The sequence below is a fragment of the Bos indicus genome, chromosome 11 (genome assembly GCF_029378745.1).
Source record: "Bos indicus isolate NIAB-ARS_2022 breed Sahiwal x Tharparkar chromosome 11, NIAB-ARS_B.indTharparkar_mat_pri_1.0, whole genome shotgun sequence".
Lineage (NCBI taxonomy): Eukaryota > Metazoa > Chordata > Mammalia > Artiodactyla > Bovidae > Bos > Bos indicus.
In genome coordinates, this window is record NC_091770.1 from 36,255,360 (window position 1) to 36,269,367 (window position 14,008).

At 43.1% G+C, this 14,008-nt stretch overlaps 1 protein-coding gene across 4 annotated transcripts; it reads right to left on the reverse strand.

Annotated features, from left to right (window-relative positions):
• Window positions 1-1,470: 1,470 nt before the first annotated feature.
• On the reverse strand, window positions 1,471-11,039 carry GPR75 (G protein-coupled receptor 75). Of its 4 annotated transcripts, none has more exons than XM_070798650.1 (2): window positions 10,506-11,039; window positions 1,471-5,722 (listed from the first exon to the last, which is right to left on the reverse strand). In XM_070798650.1, exons 1-2 carry the CDS (start codon window positions 10,626-10,628, stop codon window positions 4,079-4,081), a joined length of 1,767 nt encoding a protein of 588 aa, XP_070654751.1. In that variant the 5' UTR covers window positions 10,629-11,039; the 3' UTR covers window positions 1,471-4,078. The 4 variants fall into 4 exon arrangements, with proteins under 4 accessions (XP_070654751.1, XP_019825689.2, XP_070654754.1 ...); XM_019970130.2 differs by having other exon boundaries at window positions 1,471-5,795; window positions 10,506-10,634; XM_070798653.1 differs by lacking the exon at window positions 10,506-11,039 and adding an exon at window positions 7,166-7,280.
• Window positions 11,040-14,008: the final 2,969 nt, after the last annotated feature.

Below are 14,008 nucleotides of genomic sequence, written 5' to 3' on the forward strand. Positions count from 1 at the left end.
CATATAAGAAACCAGCTCTCCTCACCTCTGGGAGTGAACAAGGGAACTGTTACTTATTTTCTCTCCCCACTACTGTGACAGGCCTCTTATCAATTTGTGTTGACTAGGGAAGGCCAAGAACCCTGGTCAGTATTAAATGGTTTAATGGATCATGGGGACTGAAGCAAGGTCCTGGAGTGACACCCCACCATGGGCAGCGGTGAGCAGGCAGGACAAGACAGCAGTCTACGCCAGAGCGCAGGGAGATGACCAGTGATGGGGGAATTGACATCAGGTGGGCTCATTAGTTACCAGGGAAACTAGTGGACAGGCACACCACTCACTGCCTCTTTCACAGAAACAATCACCAGCTGGGGCCTGGAGCAAGCCTACTGTAGGAAGGTTAGCCATGTACACAGGGTGCTGGTAGGGCAGGCACAGGATGTACAAGCAGCAAGACAGCAGCCCTCTTGAGTGGCCTGACCATTCAGTGGTAAACTTTACAGTCTCATCCTTATGTTACAGAATATAAAGTTGAGATTTTTGACTGAACTAGAAAAGTTCATTGCAAGAATGAGGGTAGTTGTTTGGACTTTGCATCTTTCCTGTGGAGGAGAGAAGCATGCTTTTGTTTAAATGAGAGCAGTTGTGAGTGGCGCTGTTCTTGCTGGTGTTCTTTGGACGTACAGCTAAAGGAGTGGCTATAAATGTTGAGCACCAAAAAGATGGACCCTTGAGGATGGAGTGGATTGGAACTCATGATCTTTCCTGAACCTCCTTTCAGTTTACCTTTTTTAGTGTAACCACACTTTCCAGGTTCTCGGAACCTCAGGTTTTAAAGGCAAGTTGGGTTCTGCCAACTAAAGGCCCGGTGCCAATTTTTTTCTGAGCACTGCTTTGACGTTCAGCATTTGCTTTGGAGGTGTCAGCGAGATTGGCTGTAAAGGTAGTGGCAGTGTAGCAGCCAGTGTCCTTGAAGTCCAAGGTCCAAGGAAATCTCCTGAATCCCTCCCTTCCTGGCTATAGCAGAAGGAGCAGCTCTGCTGGCTATTGGTAGCATTTATTTGGAATTTTCCTGAAGACCCATTGTCAAAGAGCCTTGACCTTCTAATGACTGAGAAGACATCTGACTTCCTATATTCAGTCCTTTTCTTCTTAAACTAATGTTTCCTGATTCTTAAAATCAAACCCTGATTGATAAACTGAAATATCCAGAATTCTATATCTTTTACCAGATTCATGTCATTTCAGAGAAGTGTTTGAAATGTTTAGTCAGAACTTTTCCCTCTAGGTGATAAACCTAGTTTAGTAAATAATTAACCTTTGGAGCTAATTATTCCCAGTTATTCTAAGTATAAATGCATGCTACAAAATGTGGTCAAACAAGCTATTTTGTCTTTTAAGGAAAAGAACTTTCTCGGAGTTTCAACACAGCTATTCTCTGATGGTTTTTAAGTGATTGGACAGGAACATAAAAGTATTGCAGTCTGATTTTCAGAAATGTCAGGATTTTCATTATTTTTATTTTCCAAACATCAGTTTAAAAGAACATTAAAAGCATCAGTAATACAAATCTGGCTTAATGGTTAACATCAGAACAATTATAAAATGTTTGAATCACATACTTTGCATCACAATAAAGCATTAAGAGAACTAATTAATATGCCCTGCTTAATTAGTCATATAAGTGAGTTCTCATTACTTGTATAAAAGTTTTCATTTTAGCCCTTATGGAGAAGTTATATATGCCTATTTATATCTTTATCTCCAGGTAGATATAGATATGGCTAGACATATATAACTTATGAAGAGACAAGTTACATATTCCTACCTCTATATCCATATCTACATATACCTACATATAGACATAGATACAGAGATATAAAGAATCTAGCCCACTATGTACTTCATGCAAGTTAAATCCATAATTTCTTGATGAGCATAAAGAGACTGAAACCTCATATGCACATGCTTAATTTTCTTTATGCTATGATTTTTACCTGCCAAACATGGGTCAAAATCATCTCAAACTCAAAAGTCACAAAGGAAACCTGTAATTTTTAGTTTTACAAGTACAATAGAAAATTTTTAAAAATATCTTTTATTGAGTCACATTTGAAATGCTTGGCCAAAAAGAGATTCATACCTTAAAAAGTATGAAATAGCTTCTTGATTAATGTTATTACTTAAAAGCTGTTAGGCTTACTGAAATAAATACCAGGTTCTGAATTTAGATAAATGTTTAATTCCTAATTTGCCACCATTCTTCAAATGATCTTGGGAGAGGATATTAGATTTCCTAATTCTTTGTTAAAAAGAGGTTATATACCAACCTATTTCATGGTAATATTAACAAATGAAAACAGAGTTGTATTAAAAATATAAAAGCACAGTTGAAATAGGTCATAGTGACTTCCAAAAATAGCATTCAATTACCAAAAAAAAAAAGTGAAAGTGGATATTTTTTCTTCTGTTATAAAATGTAATAGTAAAAATAAAGGATAGAAGGGAGAGAGGGAAGGGAAGGAGAGAGTCCTAAAAATTGAATTTAAAAACAAAATAAAATCCATATCTCATACTTAAACCTTGGAAATAGAAATGACTGGTTGATACTGGAAGGTCAGAATTATTAGACGAGACTGAGGAGAGTTCTAATTGAGTATTAACTATCTTCTCCATGCCTCTCATAATCTCTGATTTTAGGAACAGCATGGGAGAGGATGCTATAACCTGAACACCTTTCATCCAAAGGGACAAAGTGCCTTCCAATCTGTAGTAACAGTTCTTGAATATAGCAATTTATAAAGATAGGTTTTGTATCTTGATGCTCATCTTTTCTAGAAGCTATAGTTCCAAAATCGTACTGAGTTCAAAAATCAACTACATCATGAAAACATTTTTACATTAAAAAAATAAGTTTACAGTTGTTATGCTAGGCATCACTGAGTATATAATAAAATTAGTTTTAAGTGTAGAAATACTTAATCTATTTCCCCTTACTGCCCATTTCCAGTTTAAGATTCACGGGAGAGAAGTAACACAATTAGTTTGAAAACAGATCATCTTAAGAATTTTTCTACCATGGTAATATACAAACAAAGATCAAAAAATTTTTTTCTAAATAGTTATTTAGATACTCTTTGTCAGGTTGTGAACAAACCATCCTCACACAGAAGGAAAGCATAAGTTGAAACACCCCCATTTCATCCTTACACCTTCTTAGACAATAATTAAAGATTGTCTAACACATACAACAGTCTAGCCCACTTCCCACATAACAGAACAGCACCCTAATGAGATGACCACAGTTAGCGCCTACTCTCCCAGGAAGAGCATCACTCTACTATAGATGCAGTCCTCTTCACTAAGTTTCTTGGGTAAGATCATTCTGAAATAGAATAATTCATTTTTAGCAAGAAAAAACGGATTTCTTTTTGAAAGAACTATACAGCTACTCAGCTGACACAAAAGAATAATATCTATAATTAGAAATGGTAATAATCATAGTACTTTATTCTTAGATGACTGTCTTATGAAAAGAAAGTAACTAATGCTTGTGCATTTTTGGTAAATATAGCTAAAAATAATACATTTCTGATTTAACAATGTATTATTTATTCCAATAAGCCTGCTACCAAAAAAGAAAAATATTGACCCCATTTGAACGCTTCAAAGGATTAAAATTTATAATCCAGTTAATAAAAATAATACCTCAGTAAAGATGATACCTTCATAGTCTTTAAAAAATCCAGCTCATACTTCAAAGAATCATAACATTGGCTCAAATGATCATAATCAGTTCCTTCCCTACTTTAATACAGTAGCAAAACCATTCCCTGGCATCTATTTAAAAATTTAGTACAAAAGATTGGAGTACAGGTCAGGTGTAAAATAATAAACTTTTTCATCAACTCTTAAAATGTCAAGAAACTGCAAAGCAAACCAAGAGATGCCAATACTTCAGACAAAAGATAGTCCTAAGTGTCAACTGTCTAGGTCTTTAAGTTTTGATGTACCTCTGGTCTCCCAAAATTTTTAAAAAATCAATTAGTATCAGAAACCAAAACAGTTTATATAAGATTCGCTAGCCTCCACGACTCTAAACAGAGGGGACTGGAATCTGCTTGGCTGATGTGCTGTCATATTCTTGCATTAAATCATTAGTGGTGTGATAATGCATGGCAATATACGAATTGGCAAACCCAAAGGAGTTTACTGGCTGTAAGTTATGTGGGATGCTCTCCTCCTGGGATGGGCTGCTGTTGTAGATACTGTAGTACGGCTCAATTCGAGTGTTGATGGGGGTAGAGCTGCTCTGACCATAGTGTTGATGTCCAGCAGACATCTTAGGACTGACCACACTTTCCTTTGAGTGACTTGGGCCACAGGCCTGGTCCACAAATTTCTTCTGGGGCTTTGGAGACAACATGTAGGCAGAATTCGTTTCATGATGGGAGGATTTGTTTCTGTTGACTTCGAGGTTCCCTTTTCCCATGGCACGAAGTCGGGTCTTCTGTTTGCAGCAGAAAAAACCCAGGCCGATGTACTGGAGGCACCACAGCACTTTCCTTCTCAGCCCTGCACTGTTCCGAGAATATATAAAAGGGTTTAATCCTGACTTGAGAAATATAAGGGTAAACCCCAACAGTTCAAACTGGTAAAGGATGAAGCTTCCATTGCTGGACAGAACCACCTGCACCAAGGAAATCCCCAGCGGAAGACAGCACACCAGGACCGAGAGCACAATGATCACACAGGTGACCACTGCCCTGGAGTCCTTAGCCGTGGACAGATTGACAGCCGATACCAGCTGCAGCCGGCTGGCCGCAGGGGTTGGCAGCTGGTTGGGACTCTTGGTGTATCCGTGGGTCTGAACGTGCTGCAGTTTGTTGTAATTCTGGTTCCTGTACAGAGCCGGCATGGTACACTGGATAGGCTCGCCACCTCCCTTCACAGGGGCCCCCATGAAAGGCTGTGGTCTGGAAGCGTCAACAGTGATCACAGCGGGGCACTTTCTGACTTGAGCATTCTTCCGAAGTGTCTGAGCGATCATAACGTAGGACACGAAGACCACCGCCACACAAAAGGTGAAGTCGACCACGTAGAGAGACAGGATGGCTTTCCCTTCTCCGGCGATCAGACTGGACATGGGAAGGCAGAGGTGCGACTTGCTGGTTTTCAGGGTGGCCAAGGTGGCGAGGGTGAAACTGGTGGTCCAGAGGAGCAGAGTGAGGAGCAAGGTGCAGGGGAAGGAGGCCGTGCGGTTGGGCTGCTTCCCCAACACCATGCGGAGCCGGTGCAGGGCAATCACCGCTACTGTCTTGAGGGACATGATGATGAAGCCCGAGCTGGTGAGGTGGAAGGTGAAGCAGAAAGTGTCCGGTATGCCACTGGCTGAGCTGAAGAACAACACGAAAGTGAACATGGGGGCTGTCACGCCACAAATGAAGAGGTCACAGAAGGACAGGTTCAGGATCATGAAATCAAAGTTGGTTCTGAATTTCCTGAAGGCCGGATCGAAGAAGGACAAGAAGACAATGAAGTTGCCATAAGAGCCCAGGCAGAAGATGACTGCGAGCAGAAAGGTACAGGTGACCAAGGTGGCCGTGTGGACGGGTTCCTGGAGACCCTCCTGGATACTGGTACTGTTTCCTCCCTGGGCGTGAGGCACGTGGAGCAGGGTGGTGTTGGGCACATCCTGAAGGTGGCCTGTTGAGTTCATCTTCAGAGACGACTCTTCCTTCTGTGGGAAGGCAGTCAGGGCCTCAACTCACAGACGAGCGACGACTGACAAAAGGGGCCCAAGGCAGAAAAGCCTGCGCACGAAAATGCATCCCCAGAAACAGAAAGGAATGAATGGAGACAGCAGAGCGATCTCATGATCTTTTACAAAAGCACTAGGCTTTTTCAGCTCTGACCCAGTGCCCAGAAAGCATTTCTCCTCCCAAAGCCCCACACAGAAAAGACATAGGTACCTTGAAATATATTTATCCAGCTATGTTTAGGTTTTAGGACACAGGGGTTTTCAAACTAGTTTAAGCATCAGCTGGAGAGCAGGTTAAAAAAGAGAAAACAAGATACTGAGGCCTCGCCCCCTTGAGATTGTAATTAAAGGGTGAGTGTGCAGACGTTACCTTCAGAAATTCTGATACCAGACATTGGACACCAAGAATATAACCTCTCTACCAAAGAGATCACAGTCTAGTTGGAGCAGATCAATCTATGTAATTACAACCAAATGTGGCAAATCAGTTGATGGCAGTGAAGTGTGGAGAGAAGAGAAGGGGGGATTGATCCAGGCCAGGGAGGAGGCTGAGAGAGGATAAGGGGGTCTTCATGAGGAGGGGCTAGGTGGGTGAAAGGTGAGGGGTATGGAGTGGGGGACAGACAGGCTGGGAGAAGGGAGCAGATCTTCACAGCAGGACTGAGGCAAGAAACAGCATGTGCTTGACATATAAGCAAGAGTGAAAGTCACTCAGTCATGTCCGACTCTGTGCTTTGCCCATGGACTGTAGCCTGCCAGGCTCCTCTGTTCATGGAATTCTCCAGGCAAGAATACTGGAGTGGGTTGCCATGCCCTTCTCCAGGGGATCTTCCCAACCCAGGGATTGAACCCAGGTCTCCTGTACTACAGGCAGATTCTTTACCGTCCGAGCCACCGGAGAAACCCATAAACAAGAGGGTACCACTGAAGCATACTGTGGCCTTTTACAAAACTTCCACACATCACTAACAAATCCAATTTATTTCTCTAGGAAGAATCTTTTATTTTCCATTATTTATATTTTCTCCCTGCTTGTGATTTCTTGGCCAACTCCATATTCTCCTCTGGAAAAGAACTTTGTGTAGGACTATATAAATGGAAGTAATGAATGATGTCAGAATTATATTTGAGATTTTTACCAGTTTGCTCTGTAAACTCTATATAAATGTGAGTTATCATGATCCCAGCAGGAATATCCTCATGATGAAGCAGGATGCATACATTCACCCAGTACATGCATTCATCCAGTTTATATCTACGTGTGTACTCTCTGCCAGCTTTCCATCAGGTACTCTGGGTGCATAGATGAGCACGACACGGCATCTACTTCTTTTTTTTTAGCATCTACTTCTAAAGCATAATTTATTTTTCATTTTGGTCTTTTAACTTTCTCTTCCCATCTTGCAATGAGATTTAAAATACCTTCACACAGTCTTTTGTTGTTCAAAATCGCAAAGCCCCATTGGCCTGATGTCCACCCTTCTCCCAAAGATGCTTCCAGTGGTACATCCAAAGAACTTGGCAACAAAAAAGAATGTGCTTTAATTCATCATTTTAAGAATAACCAATGGTACTGGGGAGGTCCATGGGTGATGTTCAGAATATTTAACCACCAGCTCAAGCTGAGTCCCAGGGCCTCCAGCGAAGCCAGGGGTAAATCGTTTAGTTGCTGAATCATGGGGTGCAGAGGAAGGGGCCAAATCAGTGAGGGATTACTGGGGACCACCCAATACAGAAGTCTCCCAGCATTCAGCAGTAGGTACACCTGTGCCAGCCTCAGACACATTTCAGTCCTGGGGAGATCCAGAAAACTAACTGGTGTCCTTCATGAAGGAAGAAGATAACCTCTTCTATATTCTCAATGGTCAAAAAGTACAGATCATGAAAATATCATGTATTTCTCCACTGGGAAGTAGGACCAACTTTTCTGTACTTCCCTTGTAAGAGTTCTATGGGAGAGAAGAACTAGTCCTGATCTTTAGTTTCCTGATGATTAGAATTAAATAATAATAATAATGGACAGCTTATTGTTTTCACTTAAAGACTGTGTGCCTGTTTCTGAACACTTTATAATACCTGTGTAGTGAAAGAAAAAAAAACTTTTACTGTTAAGTTTTTGTTAATTGGAAGACTGGGGTTAACCAATGAAAAAGGAAGTAGAAAAGAAAATCCAATTTGTAGAAGCAGAAAGGTGATACTCCTGTTTATAGAAAATTCCCCTGACTCTGAAGAGGGAAGCAGGAATTTGGTTTGGGAATATTAAAAGGATAAAGTCTGGAATTAGGATGCTAAGAGAAATATCGAGTGAGTGATAATAAAGGACAGGGTGGGCTTCCCTGGTGGCTCAGTGGTAAAGACTCTGCCTGACAGTGCAGAAGACATGGGTTCAATTCCTGGCCCAAGAAAATCCCACATGCCTCGGAACAACTAAGCCTGTGTGCCCCAACTGTTGAGCCTGCGTTCTAGAGCCTGGGAGCCACAACTACTGAGCCCATGTGCTGCAGCTCCTGCAGCCTGTGCACTCTAGAGCCCGTGCTCCACCAGCGAAGCCATCACAGGGAGAAGCCCATGCACCACAACGAGAGAGTAACCTCTGCTCTCTGCAACTAGAGAAAAACCCCATGCAGCAACAAAGACCCATCACGGCCATAAATATATAAATAAATGAAAATTATTAAAAAAAAAAAAAAAAAAGAAGTGGTTGATGGAAGTTATGAAGAGTCCAGGCTGGGAGACATTTGGAAAGGGGAAAATAGAATGATGAAGCATCAACATTAGCCAAAGATAAGAGGCAGAAGGAAAAAAAAGTTTTGGAGGAGTTGAGGGGCAACTTTTACTTTCTTTCAATAGATTGATAAAAGAATTCTGAGTCAGGAATTCTGGGGCAGTATCATCATTAGTATGTTCCCTTTACTAAGTGCTTGTGATGTGCCGGGCACTGCTCCCAGTGCTCCACACTATTGACTTATCAGATCGTCACAACCCTAAGACAGACAGTATAACTTATCTCTGTTTTACAGATGAGGAAACTGAGGCAGAGAGAGCACCTATCTTAAAGAGGCAGAGCATGGATTTGAACCTAAGCAGTTACTCTCTAAAGGCTGCACACCACCAAGCTAAACAAAATAGCAATCAAGGCAGGGAGTCCCAGGTCAGAAGACAGTTACAGCAGCTATAATGCACTGAGTGGTTATTGTATGCCAGAGACTTCTACTAGAAGCTTTATATAGGTTATCAACTTTATTTTATTCTCATTATAATCCTATGAAGTAGGTATTGCAATTCCTTCCCAACTCAAAGTTCCATGTACATATCTGTATATATATTTGCATGTACCTTTTTGGCGAGGTTGAAAAATTATTGTTTGGTATAAGGTAATTATAAATCACTCTGATTTGGGATAATTAGGAAAAAAAGGAAGGAATCAGAGACAGGGAAGAGAAAAGAGAAAAAGAAGAAGACATATCAGAAGTAAAGGTTTTGGCAGAGAAACTTTTGAAGTAATAAGGAAGTGAGGGGAAAGTAAACCTATGTCTTAGTACTAACTTTTGAGACTTTAAGAAAAAGGAGGCTGAGATAACAATTTGGGACAAAGCTATGCTGGCAGAATTATAAAACTCAGTTATTTGGGGTGGGGTGTAAATGAATGCATCTGCTACTTATTCCTAAATATTAAATAGAGGTTACCAACATTCTTTTCAATGCAAGCATACAAGCTACTCTTTATCTCTGGGAGCATAAACAGGGCCTGGAAGAAGATGCAATAAAAACAATAAAATCAGAAAACTTTTAAGTTGGAACATCAGTCTTAAGAAGAAGGCATATTGGACATAATAAAAAGGAATGAAATCATATCATACGCATCTTATTACAACTAAGGAGGAGAGACCCTCAAGTAACTAGTAAGCGAGGACTAGTAAGTGAAAATGTACATCAATGATTTCGCATTATGATATGTGTGAAGAGCCTCTGATAATTTAGTGTGTTATCTTAATAGTTTAGTACATATTCAAACATTTTACATGAGCTTCTACAAGTCAACTCATGATCTGGTTTCTTCCAACTCTCCGCACCCCCCCGCCCCGCACCAAATAATGCCTTCAATTCCTCCAGGGCAGGCATTTTCAGACTCTAACCCTCACAAGAGAACAAGGTTTTGTACTACTGTTATTACTCCCACTGGATTTGTATTGAGATATCTGGAAAACGGCAGGGAAGTCAGATGACTTGTCCAAGGTCACTAAAACTCAAGCCAGACTTATCTGCGTTTCAGAGGCCATGCTCTTTCTCCCCACTAAACTACTTTTGAAGCCCGGAGCGGCTGATGGGGTCGGGTCGGGTCGGTTGGTGAGGGAGATGGGAGGCTGTGGAGCATCCTCCTGAGGATGAGGCTGGACTAGGAGACTGCTGGGAGGGCATGGCGACCCCGATTGGGCACTTGAGATGGGTAGGGGCTCCGGGGCTGGAGAAGGTTATGGAGGAGGGCCTAGGCCAGTCTAGGGAAGCATGTAAAGGATTCTGGAAAGGGTCGGTGAGGTGAGGAGGGTTCAGGCAGGGTATGGGTGGTGGAGGAGGGGTTCCACAGGCCCCGCGGGGCCCGGGGACGCGCAAGGCAGGAGCGAGATGGTTTCTCCGCAGGCCTCGCCAGGAGCGCAGGTGCGCGGCGGCCGGGCCCGAACCCACGCGGCTGCTGGCTCCCTCACCCGGCGGCCCTCCCGGTGCCCGCGGGGTCATCCTCCTCCGGGGGCCCGCGGCCTCTCACCTGCCTGGTGGCCGCAGCGCCGCCCCTCCTCCTCCATCTCGCAGCCCAGACCCCAGCTTCGCCCGCCGCCCCGGCGGATGCCGAGCTGGAGGCATCATGGCCATCGCTGCCGCCTCCGCGCATCCCGGGAGCCGCGGCGAGCCGGGGCGCGGAGGCGCAGTCACGGAGACGCCGAGGGCGCCGCCCCCTCCGCTGGACACTCGGGCTCTGTGCCCCGCCTGCCCCCGCGCCCTGGCCGCCTCGCTGGCCTCTTGGTGCACCGGGGCCGGCAGCTCCCGCCGCCGCGACCTCCGTGCCCCGCGCCGCGCGGTCTCAGGAGCGCCGTTTTGCCGCTCGGGAAGTGGGGGCTCCCTGAGGCTGGCAAGAGCTGACATATGGAGGAAGAGGGGGGCGGGCTGGGTGGAGAGGAGGGCAAAGGTGGGGGCGCCGATAGCACACAGCGTGACCCATGGGGGCCTTGGCCTTAGAGAGTGAAGACCGTGGACAAGGCGGGGTGGCGGGTTCACGTCGGTCTTAGCGGGGTCCAGGGCCTTCCCTTGGCTTCTGGCCGGCCCGCCACCGCCCACCTCTCCCCATTCCTGGTGCTTCCAAGTGCGCCTGCCTAGCTCCTCTCTACGCTGCAGCTAATACTGGCGTCCCCTTCCAGGGTGGTACCTGGAGACCCAGAATTTGTAAATCACGTCATTGTAACAGACTTCAAGTCAAACCAACTTTAACATTATTATTATTTTTTTTTCCTTCTCTCAGCTCACTGGGAGGTAAGTATCTATTAGGAAACAAAAGCAAATTGCAAAAGTACCCATGCAAATGGGTAGGAAATGGGCAAAAGCCAAGAAATCATGGACATCACTTAATGCCATGTTGAATGTAAAACATCTTGAAAAGCCATGTATGCAAAACTAGATAAGCTAGTTTTAGTAAGAAAGAACAGGAACCAAAAAAGTAACCAACCTCCCATCCTACAGTCCAGTGTGTCCAAAATAATGAACTCATTATGTGGGTTGTAGTCTCAAGAGCAAACAAGTAGCATTCCCAAGTATGTTTGCTACTGGGAGACAAAAGGAAGAGGGTTAAGCCCTTTTTTGCTTGTGTGCCAGCCTGCTAACTAGGATCTTGAAAATTCCATTCAAGCGAAGTACTTAGGGTATTGCCATTGAAACTCTTTATTTTGGCTAACGGTTATCTTTTAAAACAGAACTGTTTGGTACCAGCAAGTACCAAAGAATTTGATTTATGTGTATAATGTATTTTCCCTAAGTCACCGCCCCCCAACTCTGCTTTCATCAAAAGAAAAATCAAGAGGGCTGGATAATTTATGAGGTAGATATTCTGTCCAGGAGTTGATTGTGCTATCAGAATTTACAAATAACTTCAAGGAAAATTTCCAATTCCCACAAAAGTCTACTCCCCTACCACTTGCAGCAATTCTAATCTATGTTGTAATAGTGACCTCAGAGGCTAGAAATAATCGACCAAAAAACATCGTTTAGTATTTAGAGTGGAATTGCCATTCAAAGTGGAAACTAACCTAATGTTACACTCCTCTCCATATAAATTAGCTATTGCATAATTCCCAGCTCGTTTCCCAGCATGTGGCCATATGACAGAAGGATAATACAAAAGGTCTTGGCGAGAATGCCACGAGTTACACTTAGGGGAAAAATTATCTCATACTGGACACACACACAGTCATAAGTTGTAAAAGATCAGACGGTCTAGAAGAGAGAATCTGGAATCACCAGTTCCAAAACTAGTATCAACAAGACTAAAGCTACTATAATTATGTCTACAGAATGTACCAGCAGTGTGTCAAATGGGAAAGAACACTGGCTTCACAGTCAGAAAGTGGAAAATCTACAAATAAACAAGCAGGGCTGACTAAAAATATGTTAAGATAGGGACAGACTATCAGTTTGCAGGGAAACTACCATTCTGGTACACATTGACAATGGAAACTGACACGTGCGCTTTGAGGAAAGAACATCAGAGCCCTAAAAATGTTTAAATTCATGACCCACAAATCTCACTCCTTGGAATTTATCCTAAGGAAATACTTGAATATAAGAAAGTTTTAAGCATGAAGGTATGAAAATGTTCACTGTGGTGTGATCTGCAGCAGAGAAAGCTGAAAACCTTGATGTTCAACTATGATGGAATACTCCAGTTACGTTAACAGGACAGGTGGCCTTTGGCCACAAAAACAATTACAAAGACTACAGAAAGTTAATTTTTCCAGTAAGACAAAATACCTCACTGGTCTTTTCTGGCCACATTACTGATCATTCACAGTAAGAGAAGTAGGTAAATTTTCCTCCCAAATTTTGAAACACAACTTGCAAAGTCTTTCTTTTTTAAAGTATGCATTTGGAAACTAAAGACGATTTATTGGCTCTTACAACATTAAGAATGCAGGCTTTCTCTTTCCCTTACTTCTACCTACCACTCGCCCCCACCCCAAACTGGCCTTAACTAAGTTTTCCAGGCCCAATCAGCAGTTTGGTCTGCCTTCACACACCTTTCCCCAAAGTCTTAACACTCAGTTCAGTTCAGTCGCTCAGTCGTGTCCAACTCTTTGCGACCCCATGAATTGTAGCAGTCCAGGCCTCCCTGTCCAACGCTGGCCTTCCCTTAAAATGGTTCCTGCTGTCATTCTCCATCTTTTTGAATGCAGCATATTTAGACAACAGTTGCCATTCATCCCTTTTCTCCCGCTCCTCCTTTTCATTCCTGAGGTCACTGACAGAACGTTTAGGAGGTAAGTAATTCCCAATATAAGCAGTTAAGGTATCAAAGTAATAAGCAACTGCTAAACCTGGTATTAGAATCACTGGGGGCATTTTAAAAACTCATTAAGGTACCTTGATTTTAGGTCTCGAACGGGCCTTCGGGGTCTTCACCAGTGGTTCTCAATCATGGCCACACAACTGAAGCATTGACGGAACTTTTAAACACTGATACCTGAGTCCCAACCAGAAAAACTCTGATTGAGGGCCACAGTGGGTACCTAGTAGGTTGTATTTTTAAAATTTCCCCACTTTAGGAATCTCACCTAAATACAGCTTAGCTAGGACGAAAGTGAAGTGGTCAATATAACATAAAGCCTCACTGCTCAAAGTATGATTTCAGGACCAGGTATCAGTATCATAAGCTGGGAGTATGAACTGAAATTCACATTCTAGGCCCATCAATCTGAGAATCAATCACCCAGATAAGTGTTGTCGAACTTTCCATGCTGACAACACTCATGTGCCTACTGAACAGGGTAACCACTAGCCCCAAGTGGCTAATGAACGTGTGAAATGTGGCTATTGAGACTGAGTAAGTTTTACTTTAAATGTAAACAGTCACATGTGGCTACGAGCTACCGTAGCTGGGCAGGTCTGATCTAGATGATTCACTCTGGTCAGAGGGCATGAATTTATAGATCCAGATCTATGAATGCAAAAGATAGTCACCAGCTCCAGAACTGTCTTCTCCTTGTAATGAAGACCAAAAACCAGGTG